The following is a 17,108-nucleotide window of genomic DNA, read 5'->3' as shown; positions in this document are numbered from 1 at the left end:
AATTTGTGCGTCATCATCAGTAGATCACACGCAGAACTGTCCACTCACATCGGCGCTTTTGTGGAATTGCGCTCTCACGCTATTTGCCCTGCTTAGTAAATCTGGGCCTATAATAAAGTGGGTTCACTGAAAGACAAACAACACTGACTTTTCAATAAAGCACTAAATATAAATGTGTTATTTTTAATCAGCTGTTCCAATCGTGTTGAATATACATACCTTTTCTTCCTCCAGAAGTAAAAGTATGTCCTTTGAAATACCGCGGCCTAGTAGAAATTCTGTCACAGTGATGATGGACATAATTGTGCAGTCTGCTCCCCCTGGGCCTTTCAAATTGATATTACGTTAGAAAAAGCTTGGTCGTGTAAACGTGACTCGCTTAAACATATATAAAATATAAATCGGTCTAGCGTTGAAGCTACAAAAATCATTATAATTGATTTGTGTGTAGGCTATAGGCAACGAAGAAAGCAATGTTGAGCTACAACCAGGTCTGTAAAGGGTTCGTTCTTGGACCATTTAGGAACTATTGATACGGCTAGTATTGCAGCGCACATGGTAGCCTATACAAAGTCAAAATTCACTCACTCGCTCGCGTGTCTATGGCTGAAACGCATGCAGTAGGCTCGATGTTAGGATAAATGTGGCCTCAAATCTTAAAATTTAACGCGTTCATTCTCGAAATTTAATGAGTTTATTCTCACGATTATTTTTTTCTCGAAATTTAACGAGTTTTTTTCTCGAAATACAACGACTTTATTCTCGATATGTAATGAGTTTATTCTCAAGATTGTATTTCGACTTTTTTTCTCGAAATTTAACAAGTTTAATCTCGCAATATAATGACTTTAAACTGGAGATGATTTTATTTTTTTATTATTGCTTGGCCCTAATCCGGTGGTCAGTTTGTGTGTAAATGTATTTTTCTGATTAACTATTTGCACTTTTAATGTTATTTCTAGCGAGAAATCCAAACAACATTTCAAGTCTTTACAGTAATTAAAAAATAGAGGTTTAACGGACAGAATTTTTTTATTTGTGTACTGTACAAATAAGAAATGAGAAGCACCCCAGGTAGAACGTGACGACACAAACACGCTGCTGACACAGTAAATATTGAGCTTCCTGCGCCCTCTACAGGTTAGACTGGTTCGGCGATCAGCTGTCAATCTGCGGCTGCTGGTGCTTGATGCGTCCACTGTAACTCCAAGATGCAGGCTCACGAGATCATAAAGCAGAAAACCAACATGGTTGAGTGAGGATGAGACTTCCCAGCTCTGTCCTTGTGTCGGTCTCTTTGTTTACGGCCGAGACGACGGCTGCTCTGTATCTGAGCAGCACTTATCACTCCGCTGGTGATCAGATTTGGCAGTGTTTCACGCTCCTCTTCACGCTTGTGCCATCCGTGCTGGTGCAGCTCACACTGATCTTTATTCACAGAGACCTGAGCAGAGACAGACCTTTAGTGCTGCTGCTTCATATATTACAACTAGGACCAGTAATAAGGTAAGTGGCCAATTTGCGACTGCCCCTCGGTGTATTTGGATGCGCGACTGCTTATCACAAACCTGTGGATGGGAATTATCAATCCACGTAATTGATTACGATATAAACAATGTTTAATGTGAGCGAATACACATAATGAAGGTGTGTGTGTGTGTGTGTGTGTGTGTGTGTGTGTGTGTTTGGCTTCAGGGCTCAAGGCTTCATGTCCCTAGGACTTTCCATAAAATGCATCAGTTTAATTTTTGATAAGGTGATTTTAAATAATATCATATGAGCTGTTAACATTCTATTGGACAAAAATATAATCTATGTTTGGATATGACTACAGCTTTTAAATTAAGTAACAGTGTTGACTGCTCCGATAATAGTTAATAGCCTACAGTATTATTAGCATTTTTTTCAGGACCATGACATTGCACAGTTTATAAGATAAAGAATATAATGGTAATAATATTACCATATCCAGTTTTCATGAACAAATTATTTACTGTACAAAGTAATGTTAACAGTACTATAAAAAAACACTTCACCTGAAGTATAGATGATGATGTCATTCCCTTTTTTAAATGTTAAGTGATTTTTGTCTTTTGTCTTAATGTTCTCAATATTGTTAACTGGGGCATATCACATAATGGGAATATACATTTTATAAATATACATAAATCAAACATACACACACACACACACACACACTATATATATATATATATATTTCTCTGTCTCTTATATATATGAGAGACAGAGAAAATACAGATTTTTTTAATCACAATGTGTACAGATTAAATTGTACTTGAAAAAATAAAATAAATGTGTAACAGATAAATTTAATGATGTGGTTGGTGTGCTAAAATGGCTGTAATTTGAAAAGTTGGTGTCAGCTTTTCATTGATAAAGTCATTCTTTATACATATATTCATGGGGTACATAAAAGTTACCCATTTTGCAAAATGAACCCTTTGCAAATTATGTTACTGTAGGAGTTTTCTTGCTGTGTAATTACACTTCAAACTGTTATTTGTTTTCCATGTACTGTGCCAGTGCCACAAGCCATTTATGGACAATTTGTGGCTTGAAATGATTTATTATTATATAAATTGGTGTTATTGACAGCTTCCATTCCAGTCCAGTCTTCAAAGTGAACTGTTCCATCTCTATCGGCCTGTGTTTTTGCATTGATCATGTGTATAATTGAAGCATTGATATTTCCTTTTCTAATAGTAGAGTTTAGCAACATGACCTGTACCAGCTCATTCCGATAAAGCCCATCAGTGTTTTAGCCCTGTGTGATTCATGTATAATTCACTTATTTATTTCACTGAATTAGTGTGAATGGCCTGTGAAGGCTCTCTTGGCCTTCTCTTAACACACTCTCATCCGTCACATTATCATCAGGGTTGCCTGCACCCTATTATTATAAAATAGCAAGGCTGTTGTCAAGGTTTGGGATCGGGAATACTCACTCAAACTTTGGAACCTACTACCTGTCCTGTAAGACCTAGTCTCTGCATTTTAAAATAATGAGATGAACATATCATTCGCTGAGGCCTTACAAAAGCTGTCCTCATATAAGCTAGAATGCTGGTGAGCTTTCATTGAATTTAGTGCAATTCTATGAACCGTTGCATTGTCCATTGTCTATGAATCGATATCGAATCGATGTCATTTAAAAATAAAAGATTAATCGAAAAATCTATTTTGTTGCCCAGCCCTAATAAACACATTTCATTTCACCAAATACACAAAATAATGTTCTTTTGTAGCAACGTCATATGACCCCTTTAACCAATCATTTATCCACACAATAAAACTCTAAAAAAAAGTTTTATTCTTTTAGGTGTCTGGATGCTTTCTGTATCTATGGTAGTTCTGGACAGGTGGAGGAGCCGTATGTCACCATCACCCGTAAGAAGCAGATATCCCGGGAAGGGCAGACTGAGGAGGTGGAGCAGGAAGTGGGGCAGGCGGAGGGCAAGTTAGTCACCCACCGGGCTGCTTTCGCCAGGACTTCGGTCATACAGGCCTTCCTGGGTTCTGCACCCCAGCTCACGCTGCAGCTCTACATCTGTGTGCTGCAGAAAGGGGTGTCCGTCGGTAGAGGTTAGAACACACACACACACAAACACACAGAGAGTATCAAGTACATTCTGACACACCTAAAATAGAGCGCTGCTGGAGAGGTGCAGAGTTTAGCTCCAACCCTAATCAAACAAACCTACCTGTGATTTTCTAATGATCCTGAAGACATTGATTAGCAAACTGTGTGTTTGATCAGGGTTAGAGCTAAACTCTGCAGGAAAGTGGATCTTGTGAGCCAGATTTGAGGATCACTACTCTAGAGCATAACTAAGACTTTTTTTTTCTGTTTTGTTGTCATTTTGTTTTCTGGCCTTGTGAAGTACAGCCCCCAAAGTCTTAGCATTTCATATACACTGTTTATTTTATACCAGTAAGTAAAGTTTTTTAGGATTTTTAGCATTTCAGATTACATAAACTGTTACATTCTGCGCTATTTTTAGGTCATTATCAAGTTATTATATTTGTGACACTGATCATGTGAATTCCTTTTTGCAGTTTGTCAGATGTTCTTGGTTTCAAGTTATTCTGAAACTCATGTACATTAATTTAGACTTTTCATCCAGATTGTTATAATAATAATGAAAATGTAAAATGTGTATTATATTACAAAAGAAAGCAAAATGGTCTCATTTATACCCCACTGTATATTGTAGACAGCTTAGGTATTTGCAAGCTGTTATTTGGTGTAATGTGAATTTTACTCTCCACTCATCAACTGTCACTCTTCACTGAATATTAAAAATGATAGACCCAACTGTGCCTCGCAGATATGTAGTCATGCGCTCTACATGAAGAATGTGTTGTCAACCTTGCAGTCTTTCCTTGAAAGCAGTATTGCAAATGGAAGTTCATAATGGACAGTAAATCAGTCTGACCCCATTACCCATGAGGCATAGAGTAATGATACGGTGACTGACTTTAGATCAGATGGAAGGCTGGTAGAGGCCATATGTTTGCACTGCTGGTGGAATTGGGCCTTCGGGGTATCTGCTTTTGTTATCCTTTATTACTAAACAACAATAGTAAACAACACAGTAAAGTATGTAACCGAATGGTAACATGTTGTGCACCACAGTAATGGAGTCCTAAACTAAATAAAACTAAATAAATGACTCGATAAAACACAATTTTCATTAAATTTATTTTTTTTAATTCTACTTTTTTCCCTTTGTGTTATTTTCTCTATTTTATTTAACATAATTTTTATTCTGTCATTCATTTTTACATTTATTTATATATTTATTTAATGCATTCATTTTTTTATTTGTTTTGTTTTGCTTTTCTGTGTGCAACATGGGAATGAGGGAGGTAACAAGTCATTTATTTATTTATGCATTTTTATATTTATTTATTCCATATTTATGTATTTATTTCCATATTTATTTATACATGTATTTATTTTTACTTTTCTGTGTGCAGCTTGGAAATGAGGAAGATATCAAGTCAATTCTTGATGTAAAATAATATATATTTCTGCATATTAGGGCCTCCACACCCAGTACAGTACTTTATTCCACTTATCTGATGCAAAAGCTTTCAGTTGCTTTTTACCACAAAGTATGTTTGTATTGGATTTAATGTAATCATTTTTCATTCTTTTTGCTCTTTGCCAGGTACACTGATGGTCATTTCCCTTCTCTCAATTGTATATGGAGCCCTACGCTGCAATATTCTTGCCATAAAGATACGTTACGATGATTATGAAGTCTCCGTGCATCCATTGGCATACCTGTGTGTGTTTCTGTGGCGAGGGTTTGAGATCGCCACACGCGTGACCGTTCTGGTCCTCTTCAGCTCTGTGTTGAAGGTATGGGTGCTTCCAGTGGTGTCGGCCAACTTCATCCTGTTCTTTCTGCACCCATGGGTTCTCTTCTGGAGCAGCCACTCTCCATTCCCAGAGAACATCGAGAAGACATTGACCCGTGTCGGGACCACTATTGTCCTCTGCATGCTGACCTTCCTGTACGCCGGCATCAACGTGTTCTGCTGGTCTGCCGTTCAGCTCAGATTAAGTGACCCTGACCTGATTGATAAGGGTCAGGCATGGAGGCGCCTCGCTGTGTATTATTCCCTCCGTTTTGTGGAGAACACAGGGCTGACTTTGATGTGGTACGTCCACCGGACTGAGTTCTACCAATTGATGGATGTCCCCGTGTTAGAACTGTCGCTGTTATTGGGTTACGCCACAGCTGTGTTCTTTATGTTGCTCTTTTACCAGTTTTGCCACCCATGCAGGCAACTCTTCTCATCCAGTCCAGCCCAGGGCTTTTGGGAGTGCTGTGGAACCCTTTGCCTGCTCCGTGGGACGCTTTCCCAGTCTGGCTCCAAGAGGACCAAGCCATCAGGGGAAGACGTTGGAGATGATCCACCCAGCGTTAACAAAGGAGACATCGGGCAGAGTTTGTGCAGCGCAGTGTGAGCAAAGTTTTTTGTACAACGAACGTTAACGGGGTCTGATGTTGTTTTGGACCTCACTGATATTCATTGCATGGACAAAAACAATTCTCTTATATGAAATATTTTCTCTTGCGTTCCAAAGAATAAAAAAAAAAAATAAATTCCATTTGGACCATGAGAGTGAATAAATGATGACAGTACCTTTACCTCATGAAATGCCCTTTAAGGATAAAAAGGATTAAATTAAAATGTTAGATTTCTGCCATGATACTTAATGGTGAAATGGAAAAGTCAACATTTGTTGAACTTTGAGATGAATATACTTATACTTGTTTTGTTTACAAGGCAAATGAGCCAGCATGTATCACTGAAGTGCATGTGTAATTCCCTAATAAGATGGAACCGCTGCTTTTGTCATGTGATGTGGCAGCGCTTTGTCCCTCGTTCGGTGTTGGTTTTAAGAATGTCATAGCTTCCACGCTCTCTGTGTCTGGATTATTTAAAGCACTTTTTTTTTCATTATTATTTGTTTGAATTATAAGCTGTTAACATTTCCACCACCTTGAAGCCATTGCTTTCTGAAAAATGTTTGACAACCTCTCAGGTTCATTAGAAATAATTTATTCTAGTTTATATTATCTATTACTCTGTTCATACTGTGTATAAGACTGAAATAAGTTCTGATAGGTCATATTATAGTTTCCTATCATATGATTTGATATGGCCTAAATTCAAGCAATTCAGAATTGTTTTGGATCGTGAGACTTTTTTTGGAAAGTTAGGTTGCCAGGACCTTCGTAATCCTGCAAAGTATGATTTAATTTATTGTTTTTCATTCTTTGTTTACACTGCTGTTTTTGAACTTGTCTCATCTGGGGACCTCATTTACACATTATTTTCAGATTTTTCCTACAAAAAGTAAAAAAAAAAAAAACTAACATTTTTTTCATTGAGGGCAGTAGATGATTGTATTCTAACTTTACTGCCCCCCTGTGGGGAGACGAATGGTTTGAGTTTCTTCATTCTGCAAGACTTTATGATCAGGTTATATCTGGAAACTCCCTTAAAATGTGTCCTTCAGCAATGTATAGATCGCCTCACTGCTTTTGATATGCGCAACCCATAAAAAATAAAGGAGAATGATATGTGGTGCATGAAGGTTTTTTCAGTTTTTCCAGTTTTCCCTGTTATTTATTTAGAAACATTTCTGATAACTTCAGTTAAAACCCAATGCTTCAAGAGAAAGATAGTAACAAATGCAGGAAAATTATGTAAATCATATAACCATATTACAACTCACATTAAAAAAAAACACTAGATGACAGACTTAACAATAAAGCAGGAGGAAAACTGAGAGATCCTCTAAACCATCCACTTCAGGTTAAGGACCTTTGCCTGATGTTTTCTCGTGGGCTCACAGTTGTGACGATATTTCCTGATTTACTTCTCTGCTTCATATCCCTTTTTGTCTTGTGGCTTTCTTCAAAATCTTTCATCCTCACTTCACTTCATCTTCTCTTTCTCCACATTTCAACATCATGGGCAACTTTGCTGCAAATGAAGGACTTTCCATTTTTGTTATTGTAAGCTATGCTTTTATTTTTGGTTTCTCAAACTGAAATAACTTTTTAGTTCTTTTTAAAATCTTTATTATCTTTGGGTTTTAAAGTTCTTAATTATTTTTTAATTGCATTGTGTGTGTGTGTTTGGCTCTATACTTTATATAATTACTTCATCAGTCTGCAAAACTTCTCAAACAACATTTATTCTGCTTTTCAGCTGGTATGGCTTGGCATCAATGTGTTTCTCTTTGTGCACTTTTACTTGGCATTTCTGGTTGAAAGATACTATTATACTAGAGTCATCCTTGGGGTAAGTGTCAAATCATTTATACATTTTAAATAATTAATTTATTCAATAATTATACAAATATAATGACTGTATTGTATTTTTTGTAAATTATTATATTGATGTCACTGCTTTTTAAAATGTATATTTTCAATTTAATTTCATATTTGTATATTGCACTCAGCTAGTGTATTGTTAGATTCTACTCAGAATTGAGAAACGTACAATGTTATATGTTGGCCTATATATTGTTACATTATATCTCTATAAGTACAGTTTTTAATGAATCAGTGAATATGTTGTTTAGAGATTAAAATGGCAAATGAAAATTCTCTATGGCTCATTTTCTCTCTTTCTCTCTCTCTCTCGCTCTCTCTGTCTTTCTAAGCATGCCCTCTCATGGGCCAGAGCTCCAGCTGCATGTCTGAATTTTAACTGCATGTTGATCCTGCTGCCCATCTGCAGAAACCTGCTCTCGTTCCTGCGCGGATCCATACAGGTCAGGAAAGGAGCAACAGAGCGAAAGTGAAAGGCTTATCCACTTCAGGAAATGAAAAGTGAAAAAGCCTGAATCTACTCATTAAAGGTGTGTGTGTGTGTGTGTGTGTGTGTTGTGTGTGTGTGTGTGTGATCACAGTACTGTAGCCGCACTGCAGCCCGTCAGCTGGACAGAAACCTTACTTTCCACAAACTAGTGGCCTACATGATTGCCCTCCACACAGGTACAGTAAGAAAGAAACGTTCACATAATTTACACTTTTGAACATATATAACACTGGGGCAGTACCCTTTCAAAAGGTAATAACATGTACTTTATACTACTAATATGTACCTTTTGTGAGATATATAAGGTACAAATATGTGCCTTGTTCCACCTCAGTGACAGCTTTATTTTTCTTCTAAAAGTATTTTTGATGTTTTATGGATAAATTACTGTAAGCCTTGCATTTTCTTCCAGCCATCCACATCATAGCTCACTTGTTCAACTTTGAGAGATTCATGGATTCCCAGCTTATGATCAACAGCAGTTACCTCCCTTACGTGCTTTCTCAGATTGGCAACAATGACAACAGATCCTACCTGAATCCTATCAGAACCAATGAGACGGTCAGTCTTTCCAGACAAGTTTTGCAAGGTTTTAACTTATTTCAATCACTCACATTAGTGTACATATAACTTTCACAGTCTCAGTGTTAGCAGAAGTTGCCTTCAAAACCCTGACTCTGAAGCAGCACCCCAGATCACGTGATTTTAAAAAATTCAGTTGCCATGGTGTTGCTTTGATGACCCAGTGGACAATAGCCAGAAATAGAACACTGAGGGGATGAGAAGCCCATGATCATAACAAAACATTTATAGTGCCATGTTGAAATACAACACACATTTCCTATTACTGAGATAAATGATCACCAGAGAGAGCAGCTATGACATATTTGAACAATTTTGTGGGCTTAGGGTAAAATATATAAATTAATAAAATGAAAATCAAAAAAGAAAAAAAATTATAAAATGATGCCTATTTTACAACTACACACTATCTCTGCAGTATATAAACTACCGTTCAAAATTTTTTACCATTTAAAATTATTAATTTCTATTTTAATATACTTTCAAATGTAATTTATTCCTGTGAATGCAAAGCTCAATTTTCAGCAGTTATTACTCCAGTCTTTAGTATCCCATGATAATTCAGAAATCATACTAATATGTTGATTTGGTGCTCAAAAAACATCTATTATTAGCAATTGTGAAAACTGTGATCGCTTTTTTTTCAGGATTCAAAAGTTCAAAATAACTTTTTGAAATATAAGCAATATTTGAAATATAAGTATTTTGCATAATTATAAATGGTCACTTTAAAATAATTTAATATGTCCTTGCTGAATAAAAACTATTAATTTAAACGAAACTTGCTGCCCCAAAACATTTGAATGGTAGTGTAATGGTAGTCTGAAATTGCACAGTTCCGATTTTTGCAAACTGCTTTATCTTTGTTTTAGTTTTTTTAATGTAATGATTTTTTTAATGTAAAACATTTTGAGTAATGTTTCATGTTGTCATTTTTGTATTTGTGACTTCCCAGAACCCAACCATAGTGATGTTTACTACTATAGCAGGACTAACAGGGGTGGTCATCACCCTCGCCCTCATCCTTATCATCACCTCCTCCATGGAGGTCATCCGAAGGTCATATTTCGAGGTGTTCTGGTTCACCCATCACCTGTTCATCGTCTTTTTCATTGGTTTGGTGCTACATGGAGTCGGGTGAGGGTTTTAGATCAATTAATATTATTATTTATTTTTATTTTATTTGTTAACTAAAACTGTTTAATTTAAATGTACTTATTTTGAATAAACAAATGCATTAACAGATGTAAATAATTTCATCTATACTTTCATTCAGCGAAGATGCATTTCATTTCTCAAAAATGACAGCAAGGATCAGTTGGATCCAACTTGATTTGAGATTTTTTTTAATAAACATTGGTGATAGCAAATGCTTCTTGAGCATCAAATTAGCATATTAAGTGATTTCTGGTGGGTCACGTGAAACCAAACTTTTAAACCGTAGTGCACATACGTTATCAACTTGATACATGTTTGTTAACCTATAGCTACAGCTTAGCCAGCATCAAAGCATGCAAACTGCATCTGAATTAAAAATAGTATTATGTACACAAACACATAATGCTAATTAGAGAATTATCATGCATTATTTATGCACTAACAGTGTGTGTGTCTCTGTGTAGGCGTATTGTGCGAGGCCAGACTCTAGAAAGTGTAAAAGTGCACAACCCAGATGAATGTCACAGCCGGTTTGAGACCTGGGGAAAAAATGACACCGACTGCCCAGAACCTGTCTTTGCTGGGAATCCCCCAATGGTATATCCTAATATAATCACAAATACATCTAGCATTTCTTTAATCATTGTGATGCATCTCAAAAACATGTACTTACTTTTACAGACATGGAAGTGGGTGGTTGGCCCCATGATTCTATATGTATGTGAGAGACTGGTGCGCTTCTATCGCTCACAGCAGAAAGTGGTTATCACCAAGGTAAGTCAGTCAAAATTTGATTAGCACCCAATGGATTTCTTCCCCTCTTACTGTATTGCGTCACTTTACAGGTAGTGATGCACCCATCCAAGACCCTTGAGCTGCAGATGAAGAAGAAGGGCTTTAAGATGGAGGTCGGTCAGTATGTTTTCATCAAGTGCCCGTCCATTTCTCAGCTAGAGTGGCATCCCTTTACCTTGACCTCTGCCCCGGAGGAAGACCACTTAAGCGTGCATATCCGAATTGTTGGAGATTGGACACAAGCCCTTTATACGGCTTGTGGCGGTGACAAAACCGTAGTGCAGGATGCTTGGGCATTACCAAAGTAAGATTAAAGTGACAGATTAATACTTTAAAGGAGTCTGTCAGCATTTACTCACCTTAATGTTGTTCCAAACCTATATGAATTTCAATGTTGTTTTGGACCCCATTGACTTCCATCGTATGGACAAGAATTTTCTTTAAAACATCATCTTCAGAAGAATCACATAAGGCTGAATTAATGATGATAAAAAGCTTGTTTTTGGGTGAACTGTATTTTTTAATGTGAGCTTTGTTTCTTGAATAACAGATGTAGTGCTTTTAATAGTACTAGCAAGTCTCACTTGTAAAAAGGGAAAATATATGTGCAAAAAAGGGATATGAGTGTACAATCATGAGAAAAAGAGAAGTGTGGAGATACTGGGTTTCTGGTGAGAAGTTGGTAGGCAATATGTTGATTGCAACATGACTGAATTTTTCTTGCTATTTCTCCTTATATGTTTCCTAATTTCTTCCTCCTGCAGAAGAGAACTGAGAGAATACAAATGAATAACATGATAACTGAACAACACAATGCTCAGTTATTCTTTGGAACATCCTGCAAAGGATGTAGTTTGCTAGTCTTTTGTGCATAATGTCTGTTTTTCTCTGTGTAGGGTGGCTGTGGATGGGCCTTTTGGGACGGCCAGTGAGGATGTCTTTCGTTATGAAGTCGTGATGCTGGTCGGTGCTGGTATTGGTGTGACACCTTTCGCTTCTGTTCTGAAGTCTGTGTGGTACAAACATGTCCAGGAGAACAAAAATGTCTTCACCAAAAAGGTGATATACAGCACTAAGTTTAGCTATTCAGGTTTTGAATTTTTCAATCTTTTGTTTAATGTCTTTGCAGATGCCATGTTTATTTTGTAGTCTTATTCATTAAAGCTCACAAATGTCAGCTTTAGGATCATAGCTTTTAAAGTAACACTGTGTAACTTTTTCTGTGTTCACAATTTGCATGTAATGCAAATATAATGGGCGAGTACATCCGAAATCTCCAAGGTACATTTATAATTAGTGATTATTTGTGGACTATTGTAGCCTGTCTGGGTCGTCACCGCTGCGGAGTAACACATACCTGCGTGAATCGCCATAGACGTAAACTTGGTGAAGTAGCTCCGGTTAGAATGTTCTTCCGCGGGATGCGTGCTGTTCTGTTTATTAACCGTTAGAGCGCCAAAATGTACAGTGTTGCTTTAAGGCAAAACACTACAGGTGAATATGGTAACAATTGTAAGTAATTGATATCACCATACTGCTACAGTTGAATATTCGCAGTACATTAATTAAATCACTACGTATAACAGGTTTTTCAAATTGATTTGCAATCGAGGCAGAGTCTAATTAAAAAGGCACTAATTTGCTTAAATTTCAAGAACAGAAGTGTAAACACTTTACATTTTGACATCTTGAGTTGAAGCTTTTTTTTACACGGAGGAATTTGAATATCACTTTTCATCACACTGAATTTATAAAAGCAGAGTTGAAGTAGAGATTTATAGCTCAGTGCATGAGACCATTAAAGATATGTATTTTAATTCATGTCTGCAGATGCAAATAGATAAAGTGTAATCAAATAAACAATTAAATGTGTATTTGTTTTATTTCCACTAGTCTGCAAGAACTCAAGTTACGGAGGCAAAATCTAAATCTAAGCCTAAAATCTCAAAATTTACGAGAACCTCAGAAAACAGCGGGTTAGTCTTTGGTGTCAGTTCATACATATTTTAGCTAAACATTTAATGTTATGACCATTGACCTCTGCAGATCTATTTCTATTGGCTGTGTCCGGAGACACAGGCTTTCGAATGGTTTGCAGACCTGCTGCAGAGCTTGGAAAGACAGATGATGGAGAAAGACATGAGCGATTTCCTCAGTTACAACTTTTATCTAACGCGCTGGAAGGATGCTGAGGTGGGCGAAAAGACTTGCTTGTTTAATGACACTGTGAACTATTTTGAAAAAAGAAATACTTCAGCACTCATACTTTTGATAACTGTTTAAAGGCGGCCCATTTGAGAGTTCAATATCAGGCGGAAGATGATCCCATTACTGGGCTTAAGCAGAAGACTCGGTACGGCAAACCCAACTGGGACAAAGAGTTCAGCGCCATCTCTACCCAACACCCAGGGTATGTAGAGTGTGGTAAATAACAGCAGTGTTAAGGCTTTCTACACTTTCTGTGCATTAATAACTAGTATTTTTTCATCTTCTTTCAGTTCAAAAGTAGGCGTTTTTCTATGTGGTCCTACGGCTTTGGCCACAGCTCTGGGGAAGCAGTGCATTTCACACACTGAATCTGGAACTGAGTTTATATTCAACAAAGAAAACTTCTGATGTGCTTCAAAGTGTGTCTACTGAAAAAAACAGTGTAAAATCCACTGCAAAATTTATTCAGACTCGTTTTCAAATATTGTTTCTTGATTATTTGTCTCACTGCACTGACAGATTTTTAAAGTTTTTATTTACTATACTTAATGAAATTCTTAAGCATAGTTGTTTTTTTTTTGTTGCAGTGTAAGCTTGTTATTATGATTTTGTGTTAATGGTTTTGGATATATAGATATATCTTGGCTGTGCAGAATACATAATTTATTTTTATGTACTTTAAAGATCAATGCGTTAGTTTACTGTTTTGGTGTAAACCAATCCTGCTTTTCAAACCTGATTCTTCTTTCTCAAGTGGACGTTCAGTAAATCTTATGAAATCTTTAAGTTAAGCAATATGGTAGTGAACCAAATATCAATAATGATTAACTAAAAAATTTTTACAATAAAATGCCCCACCAAAAAATGTTTTACGTATTATGCCATGAAGTGACATTCTTGCATTATTTGTAAATTGCCACTCATATTTTGTATGTGGTTCAGAGTTTAAATATATTTTCAGATATGGAAAATTCCTCATAAGTCTGAAGACTAAAAAAGCATCAAACAACATTTTGGATCGTTAAACCCAAAACAGACAAAACTTTAATAATTAAGCATCAACATATTTGCATTTCATCCTATACAGAGCAAAGGTGCACGTTACCTTTGCAAGTCCAAAAAAATAACAATAAAAGACAAATGACTATGATGTAGTAGCCGAGCATTAGCAATACGCTCTAAATTTTGTAGAATAGTCAAAACATGACACAAGACACATGTGACTGTCAAAGTGAAGGTGGTTTTGTGTCTGTATATGTCTCAGCCCTGATTCCTGCTCATAGTGCAATAGCCACTGCAAACACACTGACGACACAGTACATGGTGCGGTTCTCCCACCTGACTGTGCAGCTTCCTGCAAAAACACACACACACACATATTACATTTTTATATAGTTTATTATAAAGATCTATTGGTTTATTACAAATGCAATGAATATAATGCACAAGAACACATTCTGATGACTGACACGGCGTTCTAAGTTATTTTAGTGTGTCTACTGTATTCTATATATATATATATATTTTTTTTTTTATTATTTGATGACATTTTTGAACTTTTTAATTTTACTATATTTCATGAATATTCTACTGGTCTCTTTTTGAATGCATATCTCTGCCATGAGACAAAAAAGGTAATTGCGCCTTTTTATTTCACAATTCTGACTTTTTTGCTTAGAATTGCAATTCTTAAAAATTTTGAGAGAAAAAAAAGGGCCAAATTATACACATTTACTTCCACTCTGGAATTGCATTCCTTCTCTGATGACGTCAGTTTTATGTCTTGGGCAGAATATCTTTAAACACACCCCACCAACCGTTAGGTTGCTATGAGTGAGAGATGAAAGGAGGAGTGCAATAATAAAACCACGCCCACTACTCAATATTCAGTTTCAGATGGAAATACGTCAATTCACTGAAATAAAGTCGACAGCAACTTCTGGTTCACGCAGACTTTAAACTCACGCTAGACTGAAGTCAGTCATACTGTGTTCCTTGACAATCTAAATGTTCTTTGTGCACTTTCTTTGCGTATTTCAATATCTTTAGATGGTACATCTAATACAAAATGTAATTCATTACATCTGTGAACATGATGCGGACATCTCTGGATGGTGAAAACATCATCCCCTTCTCCTACCTAACAGCTTTGCCTTTGTTATTGTTTTGAAAATGTGACCTCTTGCGGTGAAAAATTTGTCAGACCAATGTCAATTAAGTTAGAAGACCAATGTGTCAATGTGGCTGAGCTAAAACGATGAAAACACAAAATTATATAGAACTAAAAGCTTTACCATCGGTGGTAGTGTCCCAGTAACAAGAGTTGGCTGTGTGAAGACCTGCGCCGCTTTTCTGCATCACAGCACAGTTGACTGAAATTGATAAATAATATATAATCAACAACAGCACTTTGCATAATATCTTTCAGCCTTGTGCAAATATGATGTATAGTCTTGTAAATACATTATCTGATGTTTAACCCTGTTAAATGTTTGCATACAAGACGACTCAAATGGAAAAGCTCATACCAATGTACTTGAACGGTTTCCCTTGTTTGACTAACTGAGTGAGAGTGTGTTCGACTATGCTGGCTGTCCACTGGTTGACTTTGTTCTGGCTGTAGTCCACGCCTCCAATAATACCCTCTATGCACTGACAGATAAACCAAACACACACACACACACACACACACACACACAGAGAGAGAGAGTTAATGGAGCAGACTTGCAATCAAATAAATAGGCTAGCATTAGTCCTGCAGGCATGAGTTAGACATGAGACTAACAACAAAGCAATTCATTCAACTAGACGCACAATAGATCTTTATACGGTTTTTAATGTTTTTATAAACGTGTGTGATTGGTTATATAATGAATATTACCTCCTTGACAACATTACTTGCTTCGTCTGGGCTGAAGGACACCTGAAATAAAAGGTTTTGAACGATGAAAATAAATGAACCAGCTGTCAGATGGGTTTAATAACGCATTCGTTAGATTTAAAGATCAAAATGTACGTTTTAGACACGCAAGTCAGCAAAATAAATCTCTAAATACTTTTAAATAATTAAAATAAAAATGTTGATACTCAATTCAGTTTGCTTTACGCTTTAAAATTACGTTATGATTTGGCCACACCCTGAATCATTTTACATGAAAACGTACAACACAATAAAGTAAAACATAAATCACAACGAACTTTAGTCATCTATATATGTGTAAAAGATATAAAGACGTGAAAATATGTAGCTTTGTGGATGATAAAGTATTGTTTCTGTCCTGATGAAGCGGTTAGCAAGCTAGCATGAAATGTCAGTCTGACTCTACGGTTTACAGCTTTGAAAAGAGTTAAGACAGATAATAACCGGTTACACCATATCATGCCTTATACAACACCTACTTCCTCTCCAGAATGAAACTCCTCCATCCTTTTAGCTTGAAAACCAAAAATCTGGACCACAAACTCAGTTCAGATAACTGTAGCTGTTCTCGCATTGACAACTAAAGGCTGATGTTAGCAACACAATGACGGTTGAGTGCTGCCACCTAGTGGCGCTCCTCCCAATCACCATCACGACAGATTCCAAGTTTGTGATCAGTATCTTTTTTAATTTAAACTACAAAAGTAATCGATCTATCTGTAATTCTTTCTGTCTATCAGATAGAAAGAGAAAAAGAAAAAAAAGAAAGAAAATGACCCATTTTGAGTTGTTTAATTGTATCTTGTCAAATACAAAGGATGTGAGATGATTCTTACAAAAAATGCCATTGACAAAAAAAATCACATTTCCCCGAAACAAGATTTTTAATATATAAAGTGCACAGGTGCTTCTTCAGATTTAAATAAATAGATATAAAAACATACATATGTAATCGCATTTCTACTTTGAAAATGTATTTGATAAAAAGGTTATACAAATTAGACACTGCAAACAGACAGTATAAAGGGGGAAACATTATACAATGTAGTACCTAAACAAAACCATTATGGCT

At 36.3% G+C, this 17,108-nt stretch overlaps 3 protein-coding genes across 3 annotated transcripts; 2 read left to right on the top strand and 1 right to left on the bottom strand.

Annotated features, from left to right (window-relative positions):
• The first annotated feature begins 1,146 nt into the window (after window positions 1–1,146).
• On the top strand, window positions 1,147–6,726 carry LOC132119563 (endoplasmic reticulum membrane adapter protein XK-like). The gene is made up of 3 exons (XM_059529629.1): window positions 1,147–1,506; window positions 3,341–3,603; window positions 5,196–6,726. Exons 1-3 carry the CDS (start codon window positions 1,262–1,264, stop codon window positions 5,999–6,001), a joined length of 1,314 nt encoding a protein of 437 aa, XP_059385612.1. The 5' UTR covers window positions 1,147–1,261; the 3' UTR covers window positions 6,002–6,726.
• Window positions 6,727–7,160: 434 nt separating this feature from the next.
• LOC132119562 (cytochrome b-245 heavy chain-like) lies at window positions 7,161–13,665 on the top strand. The gene is made up of 13 exons (XM_059529628.1): window positions 7,161–7,562; window positions 7,759–7,851; window positions 8,216–8,326; window positions 8,465–8,549; window positions 8,786–8,934; window positions 9,911–10,092; window positions 10,578–10,710; window positions 10,795–10,887; window positions 10,959–11,212; window positions 11,805–11,967; window positions 12,955–13,101; window positions 13,194–13,318; window positions 13,407–13,665. The coding sequence occupies exons 1-13, from the start codon at window positions 7,518–7,520 to the stop codon at window positions 13,522–13,524; spliced, it is 1,698 nt and encodes a 565-aa protein (XP_059385611.1). The 5' UTR covers window positions 7,161–7,517; the 3' UTR covers window positions 13,525–13,665.
• A 462-nt stretch (window positions 13,666–14,127) lies between these two features.
• Window positions 14,128–16,673, bottom strand: LOC132119561 (dynein light chain Tctex-type 1-like). Its single transcript, XM_059529627.1, has 5 exons — window positions 16,516–16,673; window positions 15,998–16,039; window positions 15,645–15,768; window positions 15,411–15,488; window positions 14,128–14,470 (listed from the first exon to the last, which is right to left on the bottom strand). Exons 1-5 carry the CDS (start codon window positions 16,540–16,542, stop codon window positions 14,394–14,396), a joined length of 348 nt encoding a protein of 115 aa, XP_059385610.1. The 5' UTR covers window positions 16,543–16,673; the 3' UTR covers window positions 14,128–14,393.
• Between the last annotated feature and the right edge of the window lie 435 nt (window positions 16,674–17,108).

This window comes from Carassius carassius, chromosome 38, assembly GCF_963082965.1.
Source record: "Carassius carassius chromosome 38, fCarCar2.1, whole genome shotgun sequence".
In the NCBI taxonomy this organism is placed as follows: Eukaryota; Metazoa; Chordata; class Actinopteri; order Cypriniformes; family Cyprinidae; genus Carassius; species Carassius carassius.
The sequence above is the reverse complement of the archived record's forward strand: the minus strand, read 5'-3'. Positions and strand labels throughout refer to the sequence as shown.

What these genes read in the sequence shown, in the direction of transcription:
- LOC132119563 (XM_059529629.1), top strand. Translation starts at nt 1,262, where the DNA reads ATGAGACTTCCCAGCTCTGTCCTTGTGTCGGTCTCTTTGTTTACGGCC. An exon ending in CAACTAGGACCAGTAATAAG is followed by an intron (nt 1,507 to 3,340) that starts GTAAGTGGCCAA and finishes TTATTCTTTTAG; the next exon opens with GTGTCTGGATGCTTTCTGTA. An exon ending in AGGGGTGTCCGTCGGTAGAG is followed by an intron (nt 3,604 to 5,195) that starts GTTAGAACACAC and finishes GCTCTTTGCCAG; the next exon opens with GTACACTGATGGTCATTTCC.
- LOC132119562 (XM_059529628.1), top strand. Translation starts at nt 7,518, where the DNA reads ATGGGCAACTTTGCTGCAAATGAAGGACTTTCCATTTTTGTTATT. An exon ending in TCCTGCGCGGATCCATACAG is followed by an intron (nt 8,327 to 8,464) that starts GTCAGGAAAGGA and finishes GTGTGATCACAG; the next exon opens with TACTGTAGCCGCACTGCAGC. An exon ending in CATGATTGCCCTCCACACAG is followed by an intron (nt 8,550 to 8,785) that starts GTACAGTAAGAA and finishes ATTTTCTTCCAG; the next exon opens with CCATCCACATCATAGCTCAC.
- LOC132119561 (XM_059529627.1), bottom strand. Translation starts at nt 16,542, where the DNA reads ATGGAGGAGTTTCATTCTGGAGAGGAA. An exon ending in AGTTTCATTCTGGAGAGGAA is followed by an intron (nt 16,040 to 16,515) that starts GTAGGTGTTGTA and finishes CTTTTATTTCAG; the next exon opens with GTGTCCTTCAGCCCAGACGA. An exon ending in CTGGGACACTACCACCGATG is followed by an intron (nt 14,471 to 15,410) that starts GTAAAGCTTTTA and finishes GTGTTTTTGCAG; the next exon opens with GAAGCTGCACAGTCAGGTGG.